General features: G+C 39.7%; 5 protein-coding genes across 6 annotated transcripts; 4 read left to right on the top strand and 1 right to left on the bottom strand.

The window, feature by feature from the left end:
• Window positions 1-6,096: 6,096 nt before the first annotated feature.
• Window positions 6,097-14,727, top strand: daw (activin beta chain dawdle). Of its 2 annotated transcripts, none has more exons than XM_017151346.3 (5): window positions 6,097-6,371; window positions 10,977-12,211; window positions 12,636-12,917; window positions 13,445-13,824; window positions 14,115-14,727. In XM_017151346.3, exons 2-5 carry the CDS (start codon window positions 11,293-11,295, stop codon window positions 14,274-14,276), a joined length of 1,743 nt encoding a protein of 580 aa, XP_017006835.2. In that variant the 5' UTR covers window positions 6,097-6,371; window positions 10,977-11,292; the 3' UTR covers window positions 14,277-14,727. The 2 variants fall into 2 exon arrangements, with proteins under 2 accessions (XP_017006835.2, XP_017006836.3); XM_017151347.3 differs by lacking the exon at window positions 6,097-6,371 and adding an exon at window positions 10,326-10,465.
• A 789-nt stretch (window positions 14,728-15,516) lies between these two features.
• On the top strand, window positions 15,517-16,450 carry LOC138914979 (cytokine receptor-like). The gene is made up of 2 exons (XM_070219732.1): window positions 15,517-15,808; window positions 15,875-16,450. The coding sequence occupies exons 1-2, from the start codon at window positions 15,585-15,587 to the stop codon at window positions 16,446-16,448; spliced, it is 798 nt and encodes a 265-aa protein (XP_070075833.1). The 5' UTR covers window positions 15,517-15,584; the 3' UTR covers window positions 16,449-16,450.
• A 2,422-nt stretch (window positions 16,451-18,872) lies between these two features.
• Window positions 18,873-20,245, top strand: LOC138912492 (cytokine receptor-like). Its single transcript, XM_070213454.1, has 3 exons — window positions 18,873-19,243; window positions 19,306-20,057; window positions 20,238-20,245. Exons 1-3 carry the CDS (start codon window positions 18,873-18,875, stop codon window positions 20,243-20,245), a joined length of 1,131 nt encoding a protein of 376 aa, XP_070069555.1.
• A 119-nt stretch (window positions 20,246-20,364) lies between these two features.
• On the top strand, window positions 20,365-22,356 carry LOC108064053 (pyruvate kinase). Its single transcript, XM_017151388.3, has 2 exons — window positions 20,365-22,093; window positions 22,218-22,356. Exons 1-2 carry the CDS (start codon window positions 20,443-20,445, stop codon window positions 22,238-22,240), a joined length of 1,674 nt encoding a protein of 557 aa, XP_017006877.3. The 5' UTR covers window positions 20,365-20,442; the 3' UTR covers window positions 22,241-22,356.
• Window positions 22,357-22,466: 110 nt separating this feature from the next.
• On the bottom strand, window positions 22,467-23,868 carry G6P (Glucose-6-Phosphatase). Its single transcript, XM_017151389.3, has 5 exons — window positions 23,730-23,868; window positions 23,506-23,670; window positions 22,950-23,448; window positions 22,770-22,888; window positions 22,467-22,706 (listed from the first exon to the last, which is right to left on the bottom strand). Exons 1-5 carry the CDS (start codon window positions 23,822-23,824, stop codon window positions 22,523-22,525), a joined length of 1,062 nt encoding a protein of 353 aa, XP_017006878.3. The 5' UTR covers window positions 23,825-23,868; the 3' UTR covers window positions 22,467-22,522.
• Between the last annotated feature and the right edge of the window lie 28 nt (window positions 23,869-23,896).

Here is a 23,896-nt window from a genome sequence, read left to right as displayed (position 1 = left end):
CCAGTGGAGACCTCGGAGGAGAAGTCTGGGCCAGCTAGACTTGGCACAGCCCTTATTATTAAAAATCTAAAAAAAATCTAAAAGCAAATATTTTAATTTTTTATACTTTCCTGAAATTTACACTTTTTTAACTTGCTTTATTGTTATTATAAGTATTGGTAAGCTAGTTGAATGTTTATAGCCGAGAACTTATTTTAAAATACTTTATAAGTTAAATTTTAAATAAAATTTTACATGGCTTTATTTACCCTTGTAGTTTTATTTAATAATTTCTAAAATATTCTTAAAATAACTCTTAATATAAAAGCCAAAATTAATAAAAATCTAAAAATTGTTTTTATGCTCACTATTTTTTCCTTAAGAAGATTAACATATGACTTGGAATCACATGTAACGTAAAAAGCTCGTTCAAAAACCTGTTCGTTGTATGTTTTTAGGTACATGCGTACTGGAACGGAAATGTCTCAATGACACAAAGCTGCCAGCAAGGACATTCCTAGGATGTGTGGGGATAGCCAACCTGAAGGATTAAGCTTCGCCTCATTTTGAGGGCTTTTTCAGATACGTTTAAATACCACAAAGCTTTCACTTAAAATTAAGTGTTGACATGCAGATGGCGGCAGTGTATTATTTACCATTATTATTATAATTATACCAAACATCATTGTTCCCCCTCAATAATAAATCACCACCTAAACAATTACTTACTTTTAAGGTTATACCTTGTTCGTTGCTATGAACTGCTTATGTATAAGAATCATTAAAAGGCGGGTCTACTTTTCGGCTGGCATGTTTTTTTTTTTAATTTTTCCCCACCTCCAACCTTTTTTTCAGTCATATTTATTTCTTGACACATTTTTAGAAGTTTAATTAATACTCGGTTGTCTATTTTCGTAGGACCTTGGTTTACACTTGACCTTTAAATATTAAATAAGAAAATATTATAAGGTGAACTGATGATAATAACATGAAGAAAGAGTTCAAGCAACTCCATGATGATTTGAATGTATTACGTTCAAATGATTTTTGTTTTTTGGGATTTTATGGGACACATGAAACAATTTTAATTAAAAATCTTAAGAAACACTATTACATGTGCGTTACTGCAATTAATCAGATGAAAGTTTAAAATACAACATTAAACCATTCATCTTAAAAACAAAAAAAAACACCTATTACATAATATAACTTCAATTTTAGATTTAAAAAAATTCTCTATATTGCGAAATTTTTCGTAGGGATGAATCAAACTAAAGTAAAATATAACATCATCAACATCAAAACAATGAAAAAGTCTGCGTAGCAATGAATCAAATTAAAGTGAAATATACAACAATCAAACATTCATCTTAAAACAAAAAAACACTTTTTTGTATTCCATCTCGTATTCCAATGAGCTATGGAAATAATCTTGAATGATTCATTGGCAATCCTTTACGACCGGGTACATAAATCACGATATTGGATAGTGGTCACCTTCACGCCCCAATCAGGCGTTCGGCCATACCCACGGTTCGTGATTTCCCATATCGTTTATCTTTAGAACCCTTGCACGGAAATCAGTAATCGCCGCGAAGAAGTTAATTAAACGGCCGGTCCTCGGGCTCAAGTCAAATCCAGCGATCGCGATCGATCGCCAATGATTGATGATTGAACCGGAGAGCGGAATGTAAACACGCACTCGCTCACGCACTTATCACTTATCACTTGCCACCGGCTATCACCAGTGGTAATCACTGACCACCGACCACTAACTAGTGGCTGGTGGTCAATGGGTACTTGAACTTGCTCCCAGCGGCGATAAGGGAAGCGGCACGCGCTCGATCCGATTTGGCCGTGGAGCAATTGCATTATTGGGGTTATTGGGTATTTGGATTGGGGGAAATTTCAATGACCATTGCGTTTCGGTTTGGGGCAAGCGAGTTGCCGGTGAACTAACACTTCTTTCCGTCCCAAAAAGAATTAAAGTTCTTTCTGCCTGCATCGCCCCGATTAGATTCCTTTAATCAACTGATGTTTGGTTTTTTCCTATGTTTTTATTTTCTGATTTCATGTGGTATCAATATTTTTGGTGGTCGAGGTTATGGCAAGGCTACACGTGCCCCTAATTTGGGCAATTAGTTTTATGTGCTTTGCATATATGGTTTCTTTTGGCACATTTTGCCAGTGTATTGCACGTTATCAAGCGTTTATAATCGAGATTTGCAGTCATCACAATGAAGTTCTTAACTTATTTTAATCTTCATTCGACAACTGATAATTCCACCATGCCTAGACTTTGTCTTCACCGGCTGTAGATTTATATGAATCATATTGCCTTTGTATTTGATACTTTCAAAATATATATTCAGATCCCAACGTGGAAGACAAAGGTCAATTGGTATACTTTCAATAAGCTTATCTCTCAATTGCTGTGCACTTAGAACCACTGAGTTATTAATTATTATAAACACTATATATGTTTAAGTGGTAATTTTATCAATGTTACTAACAAAACTTTAATTGCGTCTACTTAAATTAAAATATTTTCTATTTTTAATGTGTTACATTCCTAGAAAATGCTGTGGGCGTTTTTTTTAATGTTTAATGTTTTAAATATTTTTAATTTACTCAGAAATAGTAAGTAATAATATTTTAAACTGAACAAAATCTGTAGAACATCTAGATCGTTTTATGGAATTTAGTAGAATACTTTAAATTCTTAGAAACTATTTTGAGTGAAAGACATATGACAAAGTGAATTGATTAACCCGTTGAGTCTATTTATTAGCACCTTTCCCACTAATTCATGCCATGTGGTACGGAATGTCTCGAGTGTCTCTTCGGGACCATTAAAACTGACCACATCAATTCGAAAATAAGTGGGAATGAAACGCTATTCGTGGATGCTAATTTTAGATCGGATCCCCACGCACACAAATCGGTGATAATGAAGCGATGTATTATTTGAGCATTTGCAAAAAAGTGGTAAAAATAAAAACAAGTCGTCATTTCGATTAAGATGTGGTGTAGATGTGAAAAACGTCATTGGTTGGCAATCGTCTATGCATCATCATCTCGATCGCCTGGCCCCCCGAAATTCCGGCAGACACGAGCTGCATGCGTGGACGCCTTGGCAATTCGAGTTAATTGCTCTTTACTGCAGCCCAGATGATTGAGTGAATTGAGTAAGACGATTCGATAAAATTCGAATTTGGTTCACACACACGACTGGCGCATGACTCGTATGTGGACTTTGGTCCCAAGAAAAAAATAAATATCTAAATAAAAATAAAGATACACTTGCGTGGTTCAATTTCGAGTTCGGCCGATCTCGTCTAGCCTGTCTGTCTGCTGATCCAACTCTGGATGCAGGCGTCCAAAGTCCAAGTTGTCAATTCTGCCCATCATCGGCGCAATGCCGTTCATGGCTTCGCAATTACTACGCTCAATATCAATTTGTTCGCACTTACAAAGCGAACGGAAAGTTTCCCCAGCGAACTGAACTGATTAAGTGCCCCCTTATTCAGCTGAATTTTTAATTAAATTCACTTCTTTTAGTCGGAGCTGTTGAATTATTTTTGGCTTGGCTCCACTTCGATTATCTCCTTGGGGATCCACGCTGAGCCCACATGAACAGACCACAATCGGAGCAACACCTGTTCGGGCGAAAGCCCTCAAAACTGAGCACATGTTAATTAGTTTGCTAAATGGTTATTTGCCTGTCATTCGATGGGTGCTTATCGATTTTATCTTAAGCAATTCAAACTTTGATTAAAAAAATTCATTTATTTTTTTAACCCAAGAGTGGGTACTTCTTAGTTTGTATTTATTAGGTCAAGTGAGGAACTCGAAAGAGGAATGGTCTTTAATATTATAGAGCTTAAAAATCTGTCTCAAGTTTAATAACTTGTCTTTCTTTCCTTATAGAGCACTTATTTATTATTAAATTTTAAAATTATTTTTATACGCTAATTAAAATAAAAAAATCTAGCCTTGACTAATTGTTTGCCATGCTACATATATTTCACTAATCTACGCTCTAATGATTTTTTAAAATTACTTTTTATAATTAAATCGAAAGTCGTGGGTGTTATCAATGGTTATCAAAATATATATATAAAAACAGTGTATATTTGTGTTTTGTCTGGCTACTTTCCGGTTGTCAACAAGAAATCCTCTGTAATCAGAAGACTTTGTTCTGCTGGCCCTCTTATTAACCTATAAACCAGGAATAGTACAAAAATAGATTGAAACTCTTTTTTCCAAACCTTAGACTTAAATTAACTGTTCTAGCATACTTATATGCTTTTATATTTCGGAAGTGTTTTGTAATTTAAATATTGCACTTTAGAAGGCAGGCATAGAATTTTCCTGATCAAATGCAAGGGCAAAGTCTAGACGAGTAAGGCCATCTTTAATCATAGCTAGCGAATTGAATGATTCAGAAAATATTAGAACGCACAGTTATGTATTAGTTCACTATGATCCACTATTTTTAGCAAATACCTTTGTTTAGGAAATTCGTTTTCTTTAACCTATTACAAAACTGGGAATACCCTTATCAGGGGAATAAATGATGGGAATTCAAATAACCGGTTCACTGTTGATTTTATTATGACATTAAACACTTTTTCATTTAAAAACTAAAATTCCAGAGGCCCGACCACGATAAGCCCTGCTTAGTGACGTGTTTTTCAGCACGCGCGCCATAACTAAAAATTAGACGTAGGTTGGGAACAGATCGTGCTTCGATCCTGAATATATACATTATAAAAGGTATAATGTACAATTCCATCGCATTCAACTAAGGTGAATGCTTTGTTATGAAGTCTCAAGGTAAAAACAAAACTCGAGACGGTTTTAATCAGCCGATTGGCATGAGGTCTGAAAGTGAAACACGGCGATACGGAATCAAAGTCAAGTTTTAATTTATATAAACAATTTACATATTATAATCCTCCATGGTAATCTCAAAAGGCCCATGCCTGGCGGACGTGAAAACTTCAAAATTATGATATCACACATGCTAATCAATTGTATCAACAGGCCAGTCAAAAACAAGAAACCTCAAAACGTCGTAAAAACTCATCGTAAATTGGCCAAGAAGGAAGCGATTAGTTGGCCAAATAGAGTAAACAAAAATCGGGAGGAATACTTAAGGTAGGGGTCTCAAATTTGGGATACTCTGGGGTACTTATAATGGGGACAGGATATAGAATATTTTAAATGGGATTTTTCTTTCGTTTATATAGAAACCAAAATGTACATATCTCGTATTTTATACAAGAAGGAGAAGAAATGAATAAAGATAATATTTTCCCTACCTATTATATCATTATGCCTTAAAAGTTTGCATAGGCTACCCTGCCTCTGTGACATTCTTTGCCTAGAATCTAGCATGCTCATGCCCTGAACGAGTAACGAGTATAAATAGACTTTGGGCTATCAAAAGAAAGCGATGATGGTGGGAGACCGCCATTAGCCATTAGGCAATGTCGGCTATCAAACGAGCCGGCCGACTGCTGAACTTTGGACCGGTTGGAACGAGCCCCACCGTCACCGACGTCAGCTTTTTTCCTTCGTTTTGGGTGACGAATGCTGCGCTCGATCCGATCTCCAACCGCCGCGAACATGGGGCATCGAACATGGGGCTTCAAGCTCCAACCTCCGGCGTGGGTGTTCGATGCAGGAGTCGCTCGGATCGGAACCAACCGGATTTAAAACGCCGCACCTTATCAACAGATTTCTATCCCCATCTCCCGCTCTCTCTGAAAAATAAAGTAAAATTGCGCATCATTTATTAACTAAAAAAAAGGAAAAAGTAAAGCTGAGGAGTGCGCCAGTAATCGGCTGGTCTCTTATCAAACAAACTGAACTGTCTGCCGCCCGAAGACTGGGCCATACCCATACCCATATACTCATACCGCTCCCCACTGATACCGTTAGTCGTACCGCTCCAGGGCAGCTTTTGCGGTCGCTGCGCCGCCCATCGTCGAATTATTCACACGCTGACGTTCCCAACGATCGGATCAAAAAAAATCAAATCGAGCAAATAATTTGGTGACAAATAACTTGTGGACTTCTCTAAAGAAATACTTTGTGTTTTTTGAAAGAAAGAAAAAAATAATAAATAAATAAAAAGGAAAAGCGAAAGGCATTTGTTTTTGTTCAACAAATTAATAGCTTGTCACTCCGAGGAGATCAAGTTCAAGTGGTGAAATACAAAACAATGATTAGTCTGCGAAAATGATTTGCGAAAATAACTGAAAAGACAATCAGCTAAATAATCAATTCAAGGACATTCGAGAAGCATCCTTTGAATAAAACTATAACAACTACGTGTTAAACAAAAATTATTGACGTATTTTTGCAATGGATTATTAAGTTAGGTGAGTTATATAACAAGCGAAAAGTAAATGGTTTTTAATTTTTACATTTTACTTTGTGGCTAATAGTGAACAAAGTTTTACAACAAATCAATAGTCAACTGTTGAACAAATAAATGACGACTTAAAAAATTCATTAGGTCTATAACACATGAAATGTGAAATGAGTGAAGTGGAAATGGTGGATTATTGAAAGTACAGAAATATAAGCAGATCATATTTTTTTAAATATTTTAAATTATTAAAAATTTTTTTAGTGAAAAAAAGACAAGTATTACCCAAGTCATGGAAATTTCTAGTTTCATTTTGGGATAGTCATTCAATGATTATGAAATAATTAAAATGCTTTTATCGATCAGAGGCCTATCACCAATTGATTGATAGTTTACGAGCCTACGGCGCATAACCTCCAAAAGCTCTTGGCCAACGTTTGCGAATTCCGAGAGCTATGGCCACGTCGAAAGACATTAACCAAATTTAGTGGGTGTCCAACTGATCCCCAGTTAATCCTGCACTTTATTTATGGTAGCATCGCCGATGAACGTGTGTGGGGTACGAAAAAGTATTAAGATTAATTTGCGCTGCTTCTGGCAATCGGGGCAATCTCCGTGAGCGGTTCCAAAGTCCAGATCGTGGCATGCTCCCGATCGCTGATCAGCGAGAACGGCGTGATCAACGTGATTTATTGCCAAAAAACCAAGAACCAAAAAAGAAGCTGCGCCACTTTTTGTTGCAGTGCATTCAACTGCAGGGCGAAAGAAGAAATGCAAGTGATAATGCCCGGCAATTACGATAGCCCCAGCAGCCCATTAATTAATGCGAAAATGATATGGGTAGCCCATGGAAAACCCCCAAGAAGAGTCGTCAAGTGAGTTAGTCGGGAAGGGATCCCATCTACACTACATATGTATGTCTTATGGCTGTACTTTGCACCTCTCGAGATGCGCTTCCCCAACTCCAATCTCTTTTTGCTCCGATTTGCATTGCCACTTGGCAACCGAGGAGTCTCTGGGCTTTTTTTTCTGCGGCATATCACGCGCCTGTTGCGTGCTCGATGACGTAGCGCCACTGCCTCGATCGCTGGGCCTTAAACGATTGACCTTCTTCAACTTCTGAGCACCCCCCATCCGAACCCCCATCAAGTCATCGAGTCGCACGCCTCGGCTTGATTTCTGCCTTTGATAAGTCGGTCAGTCGTTAAGTAGCGCCCAGTGCAGAGCTTAAGTTACGTCAAAAAAACGTGTCACATGTCGCGTGTGTGCTAGGCCCTACTTCCTGATCCGATCTGATGCGATCTGATCCGATCTGGGATTATAAGGCCCCCTGCCGCCATAAACGACGTCAGTTTGTGAGTGTGGCGTGGAAAAATAAAGATTTTGGAACGTGGCAAACTACGTAGATTGTGGAAAAATATGCGATGAGTTGATAAGGGGTACGACCTATGTTAAAGGCAAGGACGTTATTTAAATTGGGAGGGATTTTCAAAAAAAGTAAGGGGTGCCGTTGAGACCTTGGAGTGAAATTATGTAACTGAAGAAATTATTAATTACTAATTTAGAATAAGAAAATAGCTTAGTTAGAAATCATTGAGATCTTAAGATGTAATAACTTTCATAGCCATTGGTTAAAGGTTTTTTCTTATTTCCCATTAATCCGTTCTAACAATGTTGCAAGAATTCGCTTAGGCCTACAAATTATTTTATTCTGACAGTTAAATCAAAATCTCTATGAGTCAAAATCTGCCAAGTGGGCCACCCCTGTTCCGAAGGTCCGATTTTCATCGAACTTTTTTACTTTTCCGGTTCACAACGAAAATATAAGAACTTCATTTGAACGGTTTTGCGAAATTTTGAGTTTTACCGGAGTTATAGGGGTCAAAACATGGCATTTTTGACACTTTTTCGAAAAAGTTGCACTCAGTCAAAAATTCATAACTTCGGAACGGTAAGAGATATCTTTATGATGTTTTCACTAATCGCTCAAGAATTATTATGGCTTTCCATAAAAAAATTTAAAAAAAAATTAAAAATTTTTTTTCTTAAAAATAAATCAACATTTTTTTTTAGTTTTTATTTTTTTCAGTGTTCTTCACCAGCTATAGAGTTTAAAACCATTTGAAAATGAAGTTTGATTCATTACGAAAAAGATCAAAAAAAAAAAAAGAGGGGCCCGGACAAAGGTTTTTCGCAATATCGATTTGAAGAAGGGCGCACAGCGGATTCCCATACAAAACGACAAGAAGTGCCTCATTGACAGCTGCAGTCGGCTGACGCTACGCGCGCAACGGCATGTGTTGACCAGCCAATTTTCACGAGCAAGCCGTTTTTGTATGGAAAACCGCTGTGCGCCCTTCTTCAAATCGATATTGCGAAAAACCTTTGTCCGGGCCCCTCTTTTTTTTTTTTTGATCTTTTTCGTAATGAATCAAACTTCATTTTCAAATGGTTTTAAACTCTATAGCTGGTGAAGAACACTGAAAAAAATAAAAACTAAAAAAAAATGTTGATTTATTTTTAAGAAAAAAAATTTTTAATTTTTTTTTAAATTTTTTTATGGAAAGCCATAATAATTCTTGAGCGATTAGTGAAAACATCATAAAGATATCTCTTACCGTTCCGAAGTTATGAATTTTTGACTGAGTGCAACTTTTTCGAAAAAGTGTCAAAAATGCCATGTTTTGACCCCTATAACTCCGGTAAAACTCAAAATTTTGCAAAACCGTTCAAATGAAGTTCTTATATTTTCGTTGTGAACCGGAAAAGTAAAAAAGTTCGATGAAAATCGGACCTTCGGAACAGGGGTGGCCCACTTGGCAGATTTTGACTCTATAGTATTCATCATTTCTATTCGTTTCGATGATCTAATTGGCATCAGAAAATCCCAGTTCGTGACAAGCGATTCGGGCACGTGTTCAGCTCTTAAACTGAAATGAAATGGTGGGTAATATAACTCGTGATCTACGCGCCCGGCCTTCATACTATAGTTTTCTTGACCTTACCCGACTGTTCCACATTTAGCCCAGAGAAAGAAAGAAATTCTGGCTGATGAAATTCCCAAACGAAAATAAACACATACTACATACTGCCCGTGAATCGCCCACTTAGGGACCCCATAAATTCCCCAATCGCAACACTTTCATTCGCATTTAAATGGGGAAAATAAATACAGTAATTAAGGGGCGCCAGTCATTTGAAATGCGAGTGATTTGCAATCGAGCCAGCGATTCTATGAAAATCGCATAATAAGCGCAGTTAATTGGTCAAATCGGTTCGTACTTCGTATGCTCTCGATTTTGTGGACCAAATGTGGGGGCTCAGAAGTGGAAAAGCGCCCTTATCAGCAACGTGTTCACTGTTAATTGATTGACACACAATCGAGTCGGATCATCAAAGTCAAGCTTGATAGCGCTGCGGGGTAATTAGCATGAATGGGCCACTCGACTTGAAGCGATCATAAATTCACTTGATACCAAAAAGTCCCATTGCGGCCAAACGCCGGCCAAAAACGCCCCAAGATAGTGGCCAAGTTGCGGGGGGCGTGGCATCGCTCGGGCGGAACCAAAAATAAAAGTGCAATTAAGAATTTTTTTTGCATATTTCGGTGTCTTGGCGATTTCTTGAAGCTGATGCAATGCTGCAGCGCACTTGCATATCCAATTGTCTTTCGGCGAGAGAGCGCCGCCATGTAACTATAGAGCCATATAACCATGGTCTATCCGATCGTCTGGGAAATCAAGACCCGAATTCGATTCCGAACCGATCTGAAACCGATCCGAAAGCGAGTGCCTCGGATCACTTCGGCTTTTTCGCTCCCGCTCGCAAAACGATCAATCAAATCAAATCAACGGCGCGCTCGTCACATAAATGGTTCTACTAATCAGCCAACCGCTTCATTCATTCACAACTCGTTTGCGTAGCCGCATGTCGGAATCGGAATATAAATCGGAAGAAAAGGAAGCATATAGCTCATACAAAATACTATATATATTAAAGCGATCCAAGCAGCCGAAGAGCATCTCGCGTTTCGTGTCCGGGTTCAAAGTGGATTCGCTGCCAAGTCATCGAAATTCAATAGATCAAAACGGAGTGTGCTGAACGGTACGTGTGGGGTCCACCTAATTGCCACCTAATTGCACCTGCTTATCAGCCAATCTGCGCAACTAAGCTCTCGACTTGAGTCCTAGCCCAGATAAGCCATTAGCCCTTGGCCTCGGCGACCGGTTTTTGTGATAATGTGAATTAAATACTTGGCAAAACTAAATCTTCCCGGAATTAATGTCAAAAAAGAAATATAAAGATTTGCACTTTGCCGTTTCGGATTAAACCAAATGAAATAAATGATGCAATTCGGTGAAATATTAAGCGAGACTTCTGGCTTAGTGAGTGATAAGTTCACCTGTCGCGCTGGCATATTAAATTGCATTTTAATTGGGGCATCACGTTCAAAGAGCTGAGTTGTTCAATAACTTGATTCCAATAATAATTTACTGTTTTATAGCTTTGAAACTTGATTAATATTTTTTGACTCAAATGAGTGATAATATAATTAGTTTAAATTTGTATTTTTTCCATTATCCTTAATTTTTTTTCCAATTCCTATTACTTGCAGACAAGACTAACAAAGACCTCAAAAAAGTTGATCATGCATCATCCAAGCGTATAAATCGTTGGCAATAAATAACAAAATCGAATAGACGTTTTTGAAAAGTGCTAAAAAAAGGCTGTAAAACGGCAAAAACAAGTGAAAACCGCTGCAATTCTATGAGTTTTGTAAGCCTAAAAGCCAAAACAATTGATGTTTTAATGCTGCCAAATAGATAGCAATCAGCCCCAGCCGATAAAACAAGAGAGAAAGCAAGGCAGATCAACAGATCAGTTAATAAATATTGAATATAAATAAAAAGTAAAGCCAATCGTAACCAGAAATGGCCAAATACTTTATAACCCTGGTGCTGCTGGTGTGCCTGGCCCTGGAGAACCGGAATGTATACAATCGCCTGCACGCAAGATCCCATCCGAGTTCACGGGGCGACATCCTTCGGCCGCATCCCAAGCACCAGTCGCATCCCCATGTGCAGCACACCTCGCAGCAGCTGCAGCAGCAGCACCACATCCGCCAGCAGAGATCCCGCCAGCTGAAGCACCTGGAACCGGATCCGACCAGCGAGGAGGACGATGCACCGATCACCAAAAGGGAATACTATGCCCGCCTCAGGCGCCACCTCATCCAGAAGAGGCAGCACCTGCTGCAGCAGGAGCTGAGCTACAATCATCCCGATGGCGGCCATTCGGAGCAGCTCAAGGTGCCCCGCCTGTGGCAGCATCTCATGGAGCAGGAGGAGAAGGAGCACCCGGTCATGTTCAGTGATGCCCCCGAGGAGGAGTCATCCTATCCTGCCGAGGATCCTTTCGATGATCTCTCGCCCCTGGACTTTGTGCGTAACGAACTGATGGCGGAGGAGCAAAAGAATCAGGACAAGGATCTCGATGTGGATATGGAACAGGAACCGGAGGCACCGATTGAAGAGCCAGCCGAGCCGAGTGAGAGGAACATCACCATTTCGGTAAAGTCAAGCGGCGCAGGAGGATGTCCCAAGTGCGAGAGCAACCGTCAGGTGGAGCACATCACCGAGGAGCAGCTGACCCATTTGCGGATCGAGTTCGTCAAGCAACAGATCCTGGAGAAGCTGCGGCTCAAGGAGAGTCCCAAGGTGTCCGCTGTGGAGCTGCCCAAGCCCATTTTCGATGGCATGACACTCTCGCATCCGGACGACAGCAACAAGAACAAGGAGCTAGACGATTATTATGCCCGGACTAGCAAGAAGTTCATACTGCTGAATAGGGGTAAGCAAATATTTACCATTTCTTTTACTTGCTCCGATTTCTCAATGTCAGGTTAAATTTTGTCGTCGAGTTTAATGACCAATTCGGTGTCACAGAGTTACTCTACATAATAACTAAAGGTTAATGTTCCAGTTAAATGATCTTTGTTCTAGTTGAGTTGGTTCCAGTTAAATTGGTTCCAGTTAAATTCAACTTAATGTTAACTTTCTCTCTCAACATAATAACCAGAGGTTAATATTCTAGTTCTAGTTCTAGTTAAGTTGGTTCCTGTTAAATTTAACTTTATGTTAACTTCCTCTTAACGGGACGTTGAGAAATCGGCCTTTAACCTGACAAATTTCATAAAACATTTAAATGTTATTTAACAAATATTATTTTAAAACTCAAGCTAACTAAATCGTTTTATATCCTTAACTCTTTACAGAGGAGGTCGAGTGCAATCGTGTGGGAGGTGGAAAGTCCAATCCGTCCATGTGCTTCAGCTTCAAGATCGACGATGCCGATGCCGACGGCTTTGATGTGAGCACCGCCGTTCTATGGTTGTTCAAGAACAAACAGAACCGCACAACCGAAGACAAAGGATCCCTGAACAGCACCAGTTCCCAGCAGACAATTGTCGTTTCCGAGGTGGAGGTGGATCAACAGAAGGACTCCAAGTATTTGACGGCCACCAAGACGATAGCCATCCAGTCGGTGAATGTGCAAGGTTAGTATATACTCATCACCCAGAACGTAATCATCGCAACCAAAAAAAAAAGAAAAAGAAAGAATCGCACACGTTTGGACCTTTGGTCGGCAGCGGAACGGCCAAAACTGACCCCCAATACCCTCGGGAGAGAAATCAAATTCAGTGACATGTCTATACTAGAGGGGTATTATAATAATTATAAAGAACACAGATAAGTGGTAGCGTTGACAGCCGCTTGTTTGTGTTTTCAATTAGACAGATCATTGCGCGGATTCGTGATCTCAAATTCGTGTGGGTGAATAACTTGGCATGATATTTTTCGTGGGTGCAAAAACTGAACTTTGGCCAAGAAGCGAGTGTCTCCGGACAACCCCCCCAAAAAATGGGGAGTTCCCGGGGTCAGTTGGCTGATAAGAAAAAGTGGATTGAAAAATATTATGATTCTGTAAAAAAATAAGAAAACAATACTGCCTTTCTTTCCGTTTAAAACAAAAATAATGTTGTTGAAATCCCTAACTGATTTTCTTTTTCTTGATTATCTTCAGATGAGTGGATGAAAATCGACATTGAGTGGCCCATTAAGCACTGGATCAGTGGTCACGAGCTCAGCCACCTCATCCAAATCACCTGCGGCGGTTGCGATGTCAGCGACATGGAGGAGATTATCTCGGTGGACAAGGACTACCGACCTTTCATCATGATCGACATGCAGAATCGGCGCAGGAAAAGCCGTCAGAAGCGCAGCATCAACTGCTCCAGCGGAATGACAGAGTGCTGTCGCGAACATCTGTACATATCCTTCAAGGACATCGGCTGGAGCAACTGGATTCTGCAGCCGGAGGGCTACAATGCCTACTTCTGCCGCGGATCCTGCAGCTCGGTGGCGAGTGTTACGCAAGCGGCATCCCACCACAGCTCCATAATGGTAGGTGTTATATTTTTAGGATCTCAAAATCTTTTATCAGGGTTGCCTTAAGTTTAGAGGAGAGAATTTTCTAATTAATTAATTAATTCTTCCTTATTGCACTACAAGTTATAACAGCTAAAAAGGTTTAAAAAAAAATAATCTGGTTTAAATTTTGTTTTTTTAATATTTGTTTTACTTATTAAAATTAAAATCTGAACTAAAATATTACTAGATTTGTCCTGCGAGAAATTCTGGGGTATTGATTTACTTTCGACAACGCTCTAACATAACTCTTATTTTTTTTACAGAAAATTCTCTCCACAAGCGGCGCAAACAAGTCGCTGGAGTTGGTGCCCTGCTGCACCGCCAAACAGTATTCCTCGCTGCAGCTGATGGTGATGGACTCGAAAAACACGGCCACGATGAAGACGCTGCCCAATATGGTGGTGGAGTCGTGCGGCTGCAGATAGTCGGAACTAGAGATAGAGCTATCATCATAAATCAACCAAGTTACAATTACATATCGGACAAATTAGACGTAGACTCGCTCCATTTCAGTTAGCATTCAACTACATTTCTCTTCAATTAATTTAAACTCATTTGCCAAGCATTTACATTAGCGTTATAATTTAATTGTAATTATCTGTAGTGCATGTGCTGCCACTAGTTGTAGTCTAAAGCTAAAGTCAATGTACTTAAGCACTCGAAGTATGTAGGTAGTTAGCAAATAGCTCCAATTAATTTAATAGCGTTACTAAGTGCTATCTTTTAATACGTAATGTAATTATTTTCATTGTTTAAGTAGCGTATATTGAGTTATTAGCAGAAAAAAACATAAAGAAAAGCGGAAAAATAAAACATTATTAAAATACAAATAAAACTTAGATTTTGTAAAGACATGGTTGCAAAAGACGTTGAAAAAAGCACTAGCAATTGGGAATTTTATACCTTTTCTTAAACTAATAAATTTGGTTTTGCCTCTGATTACAAAAGTATTATTTGGTATATTTGGTATCTAATTAATTGCAGTAAACTTAAAACCGGAGCATGCAATTTTCATGGATGATCGAAAAGTTTTCAAAATATTCTGCCCTAATGTTTGGTCATTATAAAATGAGTATAAACTCATTACTCTTAGAGTAAAACGGTATTCGTTGGAAATATTCCGATCCTATTAAGGGTATGTATAAACGCTGAGATCTTGAAAACTATAAAATGCTAGAAAGTTGGGATTAATTATGCAGTTATAAACTAAACATTTTCAAATCCCACCAATTATTTAAACATTTTGAGCAAATAATGTTCAAATGTCTTTGACATTTTTTGTAATATACTTTCGGGGTGCCGCCTTTTTAAAGATTTACAATCACTCAATTCTCAGTTTTAAGGTCACTAGACACTTTTGAAAAGTTATCAGTTAGTCAAAAGCCAAAGACCCTTGCACGTAAAAAGATTAACATCTTTAGATTTTGTTGTACACTGGCAAAAAATTTTTCTATTTTCAACTTTTAAATAGTTGATGAAAACAAATGGTAATTTAGTTGTTATTTAGCATTTTAAATAATTCAATATTTGAATAGTATTCCGTTTTTTCTTTAAATTTTATTAGAAATATTTAAATGTTATAGTTTTGTAAATATTATATATCAATTGTACACTTTTTGTAGCGGTGTACACATTAATATTCATTTGTAAGTCCGACTCGAAATTGAACTGAAATCTATTGATAAGCGGCAGCCGAAAGACAAAATTAATTTTGAAATTAGTACTCTGCCAAAATGGGACTGAGGACGTGCACTCTAGTGGCGATCTTTCTCAGTTATTGTGCACATGAAATAAGTGGAAATTCAGAGGCCTCGCTTCCGGATCGACCGCCGGAATTTCTCAGCAATGGATTTTTCTATGATCCGGATGAAAGAAAACTTCACGTATTTTGGCTGCCGCTCGATCACGTCGAATTTACACCGCCTAACATTGAATACATCCTTGAGACGGACTTGGGGTAAGGTGTTATTTAAAAAGTTAAGTTTTTGGTATTTGGTGGTATCAATTATTTTTTGACTTCCAGAAAGAAAGCACTGATTGTAAGCATCAACTCCGCAATTTTCTCTGACTGGGATCCCGCGAAAGCGGCCACCATTTCCATTTGGAGCCAAAACTTCTTGGGACGCTCGTTGAATACGTCGGAACTCAAAGTGCCCATACTGACTGACTCCAAGCGACGTCAGCCTCAGGAGATAAAGTTCTTCTTGGATTCCGACTTTGTAATCTGGCTGCCACCGAAGGATGAGGAGGCGCTTACCAACTACATTGTCTTCTGGTGTCCACTTTCCAAAAATGGCTCTCAATTCTGCGATGGCCTTCAGCCGTTTAAACAGCAACAGGTAAAAAAATCGCAGAATGAGTTCCACTTCAACGAGTCGATCAGCCAATTAAATATAGCCATAGTGTCGCAATACAGCGACAATTCTGGCAAAGAAATGCTGTGGATTGGAAAAAGCTTTTCCAAAGAGCTTCAACCTAACTATTTGTTCCTTGGAATAGTTTTTTGTATTGCTCTCATTTCTTTAGTCTGCTTTAAAAAACTAAAGAGGGCCGTAAAAAAATCTGGCTCAGCCATAAGTCCTAATACACTCGCCTAGTAGATATTAAGTGGTTTTTGGAAGAAACTTCTAGACAAGAAGAGGAGACACATATAAGTGTAGTAGCAGAAATAATTAAATGATTTTATTGTAAACTTAATAAAACTTTTAAGTTGGTAATTATTTTCATTGTTTTAATATATTAAATTTTAAAGGCGTCCCTTTTTTTTTACAAAGCTTCTTCTTTAAAATAGTAAACTTTTTCAAACGAAAAAAGAATTTTTGTTTATCAAAATCTTTAAGTATACTTTTTCCACACCAACATCTGGCACGGCTCAGTGAGAGTAGGCATACATATATTGTTTGCACCATATGTACATTATAAATGCATGTATGTATGTATGAATAGCAGCTACCAGATTATCGGTTAAAAATCCCTAACTGTGCTTCTTTTGAAAGAGAAATAACTCAAATTGTAGGTCGGTGAGATTCTCCGATTGAAAACATTGATCTTTGGTTTTTCCATTCTCATGTTTTCTAGGTGTAGTGGTGACTATTATCTCGGTATTTAATGAGTCAAATAAAATAAATTGAAAAACAAAAACAAGAAAGGAAGCTAGCTTCGGCCAACCGAAGCTTATATACCCTTGCAAATAATTCCTATTAATTTACAAATCGCAAAAATGTTAATTTTCCTATTATTTCTCATTAATTTTGCGTTCGTTTCAATGGCAGCTATATGATATAGTAGTTTGATTTTGATAAAATTAAAATCAAAATTCGAAAATATTTGAAAAGAGTTATATCCTAGAGTAGAAGAGAATACTAAACCAACGAAGCAATAATTTATTTCCTATTATATTCCCATTAATTTTTCGATCGTTCCTATGGCAGCTATATGATATAGTCGTCTGATTTTGAAAAAATTTTATTCGAAATTCAGAATTAAATAAAAAAATGACATTTCCAAAAGTAGGATGTTATAGGTTCAAAAACACCCAAGATATAATTTTTTACATTTTTTTTCCCGATTGTTCCTATGAGAGCTATATGATATAGCTCCGACTTATATACTACCTGCAATAAAAAGAAGACTTTTGGGAAAGTTATATCCTGATAGCTTGAAAACTGAGAGACTAGTTTGCGTAGAAATGGACGGACAGACGGACGGACGGACGGACAGACGGACATGGCTAGATCGACTCGCCTAGTGATGCTGATCAAGAATATATATACTTTATGGGGTCGGAAACGTCTCCTTCACTGCGTTGCAAACTTCTGACTGAAATCATGATACCCCCTGCAAGGGTATAAAAATGGAAGCTAACTTTGGCTGGTAGAAGTCTATACACCCTTGCAGATCATTACTATTCAATTAAAAAATGTAAAACTTAGATTTACAACAAACAAAATTAAAGCTTCTTTCGTACTATTTTGACTTGCATTTTTCGATAGAACTGATGATATAATTTTTGTGCCATTAATGACCTGCATTTTTCGATAGAACTGATGATATAATTTTTGTGACATTATTTTTCCGATCCTTCTTATGGGAGCTGCCTGAAAGATACTTTTTTTTCAAAATTGAGAGAGTAGTTTGCGTATTGCTGATCAATAATATATGATATATATACTTTATGCGGTCCTTAACTGCGTTGCAAACTTCTGACCAAAATCATAATACCCTAGCATACCCTATGCAAGGGAATAATGAAATAAATTCTAGTGATAAGCGGCAGCGTAAAATATTTGAAATACTGTAGAGAATAGTATTCAGAAAACATGCGGCTGCGGGCGTGTTTACAAGTGACGATAATATTGAGTTGTTTTGCAAACGAAATTACGGGAACAAATACTTTACCGGAATATGAATTCTATACTTCACCGAAAGATGTGATCGGCGGCAATGCTTTTGATTTGTACTGTGTCTACAACTTGGCCACCTCGAATTCGGGAGATCTGCAACTAAAGACCAAGGATAATGTTAGGTTGCAAACAGTGGCAATCGGCGACAATACAATTAAATACAGTGTAAACCAAACCAGTAAGAAAGGTGAAAAGTTTTCATTTCTGTTGTACTGGTCTGATCAGTATATAGCAACTGTTTTGTTCGCTGTGTTTCCCTTGCTAGATGTGCGGGACTTTAAATGCCAATACACAGATACCGTGAACGAATTAAATTGCGGCTTTAGCGATGTGGGAATACATTTTTACTGGCCGAGCAAAAGCTATTTATTGAGTATGGATGATGGGCCTAAACATGAATGCATTCTATCGCTAAACATCGATTGGATGCAGTGCAAACTGCCATATCCAATTAATAGTGAAACGTTAAACCATACATTCACCCTTGAACTGATCATATATGACTATTCACAGAAGCAAGTGTTCCTTATACCTGATAACCAAATGAAAATGCCTGCCTGGCCAATATATCCGTACTTAATAAGTACTTTCAACTACACGACTTGTATTTATAGGCCTATGGCTTCTAGTGAAGATAAATTAAAATGGCGTGCGTTGTTGCTGCCGCGGAATCCGCGGATCGATGAGATGAAGGTCAAGGTCTTCGAAAAGATGGATCAACACTGCTTCGAGATACCGCGCTATCAAAACCAGACTTATGAAGTGCGCCTGTGGTGCGCCTTCGATAATGAAAATGCGCCCTGGACAAGTGACTATTACGCTCGTTACTTCTCTACGGAGGCCTCAGTTCCCGATCGACCGCCAGTGTTTCTTCACAACGGTTTCTTCTACAACTCGGAAGAGAGAACAATGCTCGTCTTCTGGCTGCCGCTTCACAAAGTGGAATATACAGCGCCTGACTTTGCCTACATCGTGCAGTCGGATTTGGGGTGAGCTATTTACTTTAAATTTAAACTATATCTGGAGATCTCATTCATGCCTTGACTTACAGAAAGAAGGCACTGATAGTAAGCAACAATTCAGCAATCTTCCTTGACTGGGATCCCTCGATAGCGGCCACCATTTCCATTTGGAGCCAAAACTCCTTGGGACTCTCCGTGAATAGTTCGGAACTGAAGGTGCCAATACTGACCAACTCTGAGAGACATCAAGCGCAGGAACTGGAGTACCATTTAAAGACTGACATTATGTCCTGGCGTCCGCCAAAGGATGAGGAAAACCTTACCGATTACATGGTCTTCTGGTGTTCTGCTGCGAAAAACAACTCCCAATTCTGCGATGACACGCGTCCTTTGAAGAAGAAAAGGCTGGAGAAATCAGTGAACGAGTTGCACTTTAACGAATCGGTTGCTCAGTATAATAAGGCTGTGGTGGCGCGATACCGCGATAATTCCGGCGGAGGAATGCGGTGGATTGGACCAAGTTTTTCGGAAAAATCATCAAATATTTTAGGCTTTGGAACAGGTTTTGTATTGCTGCTGGCGGTTCTCGCACGGCTTTCTATCGTCTGCTTTAGAAGACTACAAAAATGTAAAGAAGTCGAAGTTGAACTACCTGTTGGAATATTAGATGCTATGGATGGTTGGAAGGAATCAGTCGAAACGGCTGATACACCCCCAATTATCACCTTCCCTGCTAGCGTTTCCCCAAAAGGATTAGTCGATATTAAGTCTTTTTTAGAAGAAACTTCTAGACAAGAAGTGGAGGATACTATTGTTAGCCCGTATGTGAGCGTGGGCCCAGGTGGATATATTAAAAATATTAAAAACAATTATTATTAGAAACAAAAATGTAAGGATTTATTTTACATTTATTGTGTCCTTAAATATCAAGAATTGGGGTAACCTGCTTTATTCTTTATTTTATTTTCATTAGCGGTATATCGTCACAATATTTTAGTAGCATACTTTCACATACTTACAGTTTTGTAAGCACAGCAATTAACCCACAATGAAAGAAAAACTTTGTAACAATTTTGAATTGGCTTCCTAACATTTAAAAGCAATCGCATTTAAACATCATTTTCGTAAAACGTCACAGATTCCAGATATCACTGCAGAGAGTATTTGTTTTTAAAGGTAGTAATTCTAAATTTAAAGTTTCCTTTTGTTTGGTCTACAATAAAATCATGTCATACTCCGCGAAATCGGTGCTCAAGGAGGGCTCCACCCAGCTGGACCACATCTGCGAGCTGGAACTCTCGCAGCAGGCTTCCCACCAACGCCTGGTGTCCTTGATAGCCACAATATCCCTGAGTTCGCGCAACGTGGACACCATATACAGCATGATAATGCGTGGGGTGAATATATTCCGGCTGAACTTCTCCCACGAATCGCACGAGATGCACTCGAAAACGATCGAGCTGATCAACGAGGCGCTGGAGAGGATTCACAAGGAGACGGGTCAGATTCGAACGGTGGCCATTGCGGCGGACACGCGAGGACCTCAGATCCGAACGGGCCTGTTGGACGGGGACGTCTTCCTCCGATCTGGGGACAATCTGCGGCTCTCGATCAACAAGGATCTGTACGACAAGGGCAACAAGGAGGCGGTCTACGTGGACTATCCGAATATTATCAACCTGACCAAAACCGGCGATCGTCTGTTCATCGACGATGGCAGGCTGCTCCTGCACATCATGGAGGTTGGAGTGGATGGTCTGCTCTGCGAGGTCATCCATGGTGGCCAGTTGAACAACAATTGCAATGTGATCCTGCCGGAGATTGAGATCGATTTGCCGGCCGTCTCCGAGAAGGATATGTTCGACATTCAGTTCAGCATGAAGGCCAATGTGGATTTCCTATTCGCCTCCGCAGTTCGCAGTGCCAAGAACATCAAGGAGCTGCGAACGGTGCTCGGCGAGAAGGGCAAGCACATCAAGATCATCGCCAAAATCGACAGCAAAATTGCGTTGAGTCGCTTCACGGAAATCATGAGGGCGGCGGATGGACTGCTGCTATCCCGAGCGGATTTGGGCACCCAGATACCCATCGAGAAGCTCTTCATCACCCAGAAGAGCATCCTGGGGCAGTGCAACAAGGCGGGCAAGCCTGTTATAGTGGCCTCGCACATCCTGGAATCGATGCGATCGGTCCAACATCCCACGCGTGCCGAATGCTTCGATCTGGCCAATGCTATTATTGATGGAGCAGACTGCATCATGCTCTCCTCCGAGGTGGCCATTGGTCCGTTTCCCAAGGAGACGGTGGCCACCTGCGATATTCTGTGCAGGGAGGCCGAGAAGGTCCTGTGGTTCCGGGATCTCTTCTCCGATTTGGTCAGCGAGGTTCGCGGTGAACTAGATGCCGCTCACTCCTTGGCCATTGCCGCTGTGGAGACGGCCAAGCGGACCAATGCCACTCTAATCATTGTGCTGACCACCTCGGGCCGCTCGGCCACTCTGGTCAGCAAGTTTCGGCCACGATGTCCCATCCTGGCGGTCACCCGGTGTGAAAGGACCTCCCGCTGGGTCTACATGCATCGCGGAGTTCTGCCCGTTCTGTATACCTCGGAACCGAGCACGGATTATGCCACCGATGTGGATGCCCGCGTCCAGTTCGCTTTGACCTCGGCCAAGAAGTGGGAGATCATCGACGACGGCGATCCCATTGTGATCGTGAGTGCCTGGAAGGAAGGCGGCGGATTCACCAACAATGTGCGCGTGGTCTACGCCTTTTTCGAGGCGGACCGCGTGGATTGCCTCTTCCGGTCGGACAGGAGACGATCCCGGAAGAACACCAACTTGCAGATGGCGAACCGGGAGCAAGAGGCTAAGGAAGGTAAGTATTCAATTGGGTGACCTTGTAACGGCAGCGGAAAATCGTGATGGATTTTCATTACCTTTATTTAATTTCTCAGAGTTTTTAAAAGTATTAAATAGTTATTCTTATATTATTTTTACAGATACAAAAAAGTCCGTGAAGTAAAGGCGTTTATGACTGTGGGTCGGAGAAAATCCACTTCCTAGAGAATGTCTTGGAGTTCTTAAATGTATTTTTCTAAATAAATATTTGGGCTATTTTTAATAGAAATAAAAATAAAATTGCTTATTAATTGGGAAATTCGTTAGAAGCAGACTTTAGTACTTAAAGCTGTAAAAGCTTATATGTATAAAATTAAATCTAATTGCTAAATTAATATTTTATTTCATATTAATCTGGCTTATCCATAGTTTTTATCTGTACAAAATTGCAAAAATTTTGATTGGTCTAGTAAAATTTCGTAACGTACTTAAGCAGTACGAATGAGTGCAGGACGTTTCTTGAAAACTCATAGCTCAAGAATGCAAATCTTCCATACTGTTTAGCCGTGGCTAAGCGCAATCCATAATTGACAAACTCCAAAAGTCCTAGGACTCTGCAACGCCGCCAAAAGGTTGATGGTTTTAACTCCCTATAAAGAGGGTTTAAAATATTTGTAGATTACAATATAATTATTCGATTCAGTATAACTTACAGCTTATATAGGGGCGAAGCAAGCGCAAGGCCCATTAGATTTCCCAGATCTCTGACGAGTGCAAAAATCGGACTAGCTTCGTGGCGCATATAAGTGGGCTCTGGGCACCATTTGAAGGCCTAGAAAAAACAGTAAATTATATTATAATTATAATTATATTTTATAATTTATTATTATTACCTGACGCACAGACCAATGTGGATCCATATTTAGGTGAAGCTTAACAAAATAAACCGCCACAGCCAATGCACCCAAGAAGCAGACAGCACAAACTGCATTGCGACGCGGTCTTGAGAATAAGTACTTGATATTTCCCTCGAAGGTGTTGAGAGCCCTGATCCCGAAGTAACTACCCAGGATGCACTGGTGCAGGAACTCTGTGGCCAGGTAGAGGCGACTCAGCCACATGCAGACCACCAGACCGACAATCATGGGATACATTAGGCAGCGGTACACCGGCGAACGCCAGGATGCGAAGCGATCCCAGCAGCGGACAAAGAAGAACGAGGCCAGGATCAGGACGAACACGGTGAAGGTCATCGAGTGGGCGCAGGGCAGCCCTCCACTCGTCTCGCAGCTAAGTGGATGACTCTCCAGGGCCACCTGCGGTTTTATTGGCACCTTTTCATTGGCAAACTCCTCTCGAAGAAACCACAAGGGACGCATTTCAGGATAGATCCTTTTTGGAATAACAAAAACATTTTATAAAGCAAAATATATTATGAACACTACTTACCACTTTTCAAAGGAGTTCAGTGTGCTGACCAGGGTAACCGCCGATAGCAAATGCATCAGAATCTCCTGACTGAAGATGCCGCTCAGCGGGATGAAAATGTTGAAGAGGTTGTTTGGCTGAAGGCGATGGCTGAGAAAAAGCCAAAGCGGTTCCCCAAAACTCAGGCTGGAAAATAGATTTTTAATTCGCAATGCGAAACCGGATAAAAAGGGGGTAGTTCAAACCGTTCTTGTGCCCATTCGTTGATAAAGAGCTCCCGATTGAGCGTTATGTTGTAGGTTTCCTGTGCCAAGTGGTTAATAGTCTCTATTGCTTCCATTATTTCTTTTTTTTACGAATAACGTTTTTTGTTTACAGCTTACTTTCGATGTGAAATAATTATTATGGCTTG

The sequence above is a fragment of the Drosophila takahashii genome, chromosome 2L, assembly GCF_030179915.1.
Source record: "Drosophila takahashii strain IR98-3 E-12201 chromosome 2L, DtakHiC1v2, whole genome shotgun sequence".
Classification (NCBI taxonomy): domain Eukaryota; kingdom Metazoa; phylum Arthropoda; class Insecta; order Diptera; family Drosophilidae; genus Drosophila; species Drosophila takahashii.
The sequence above is the reverse complement of the archived record's forward strand: the minus strand, read 5'-3'. Positions and strand labels throughout refer to the sequence as shown.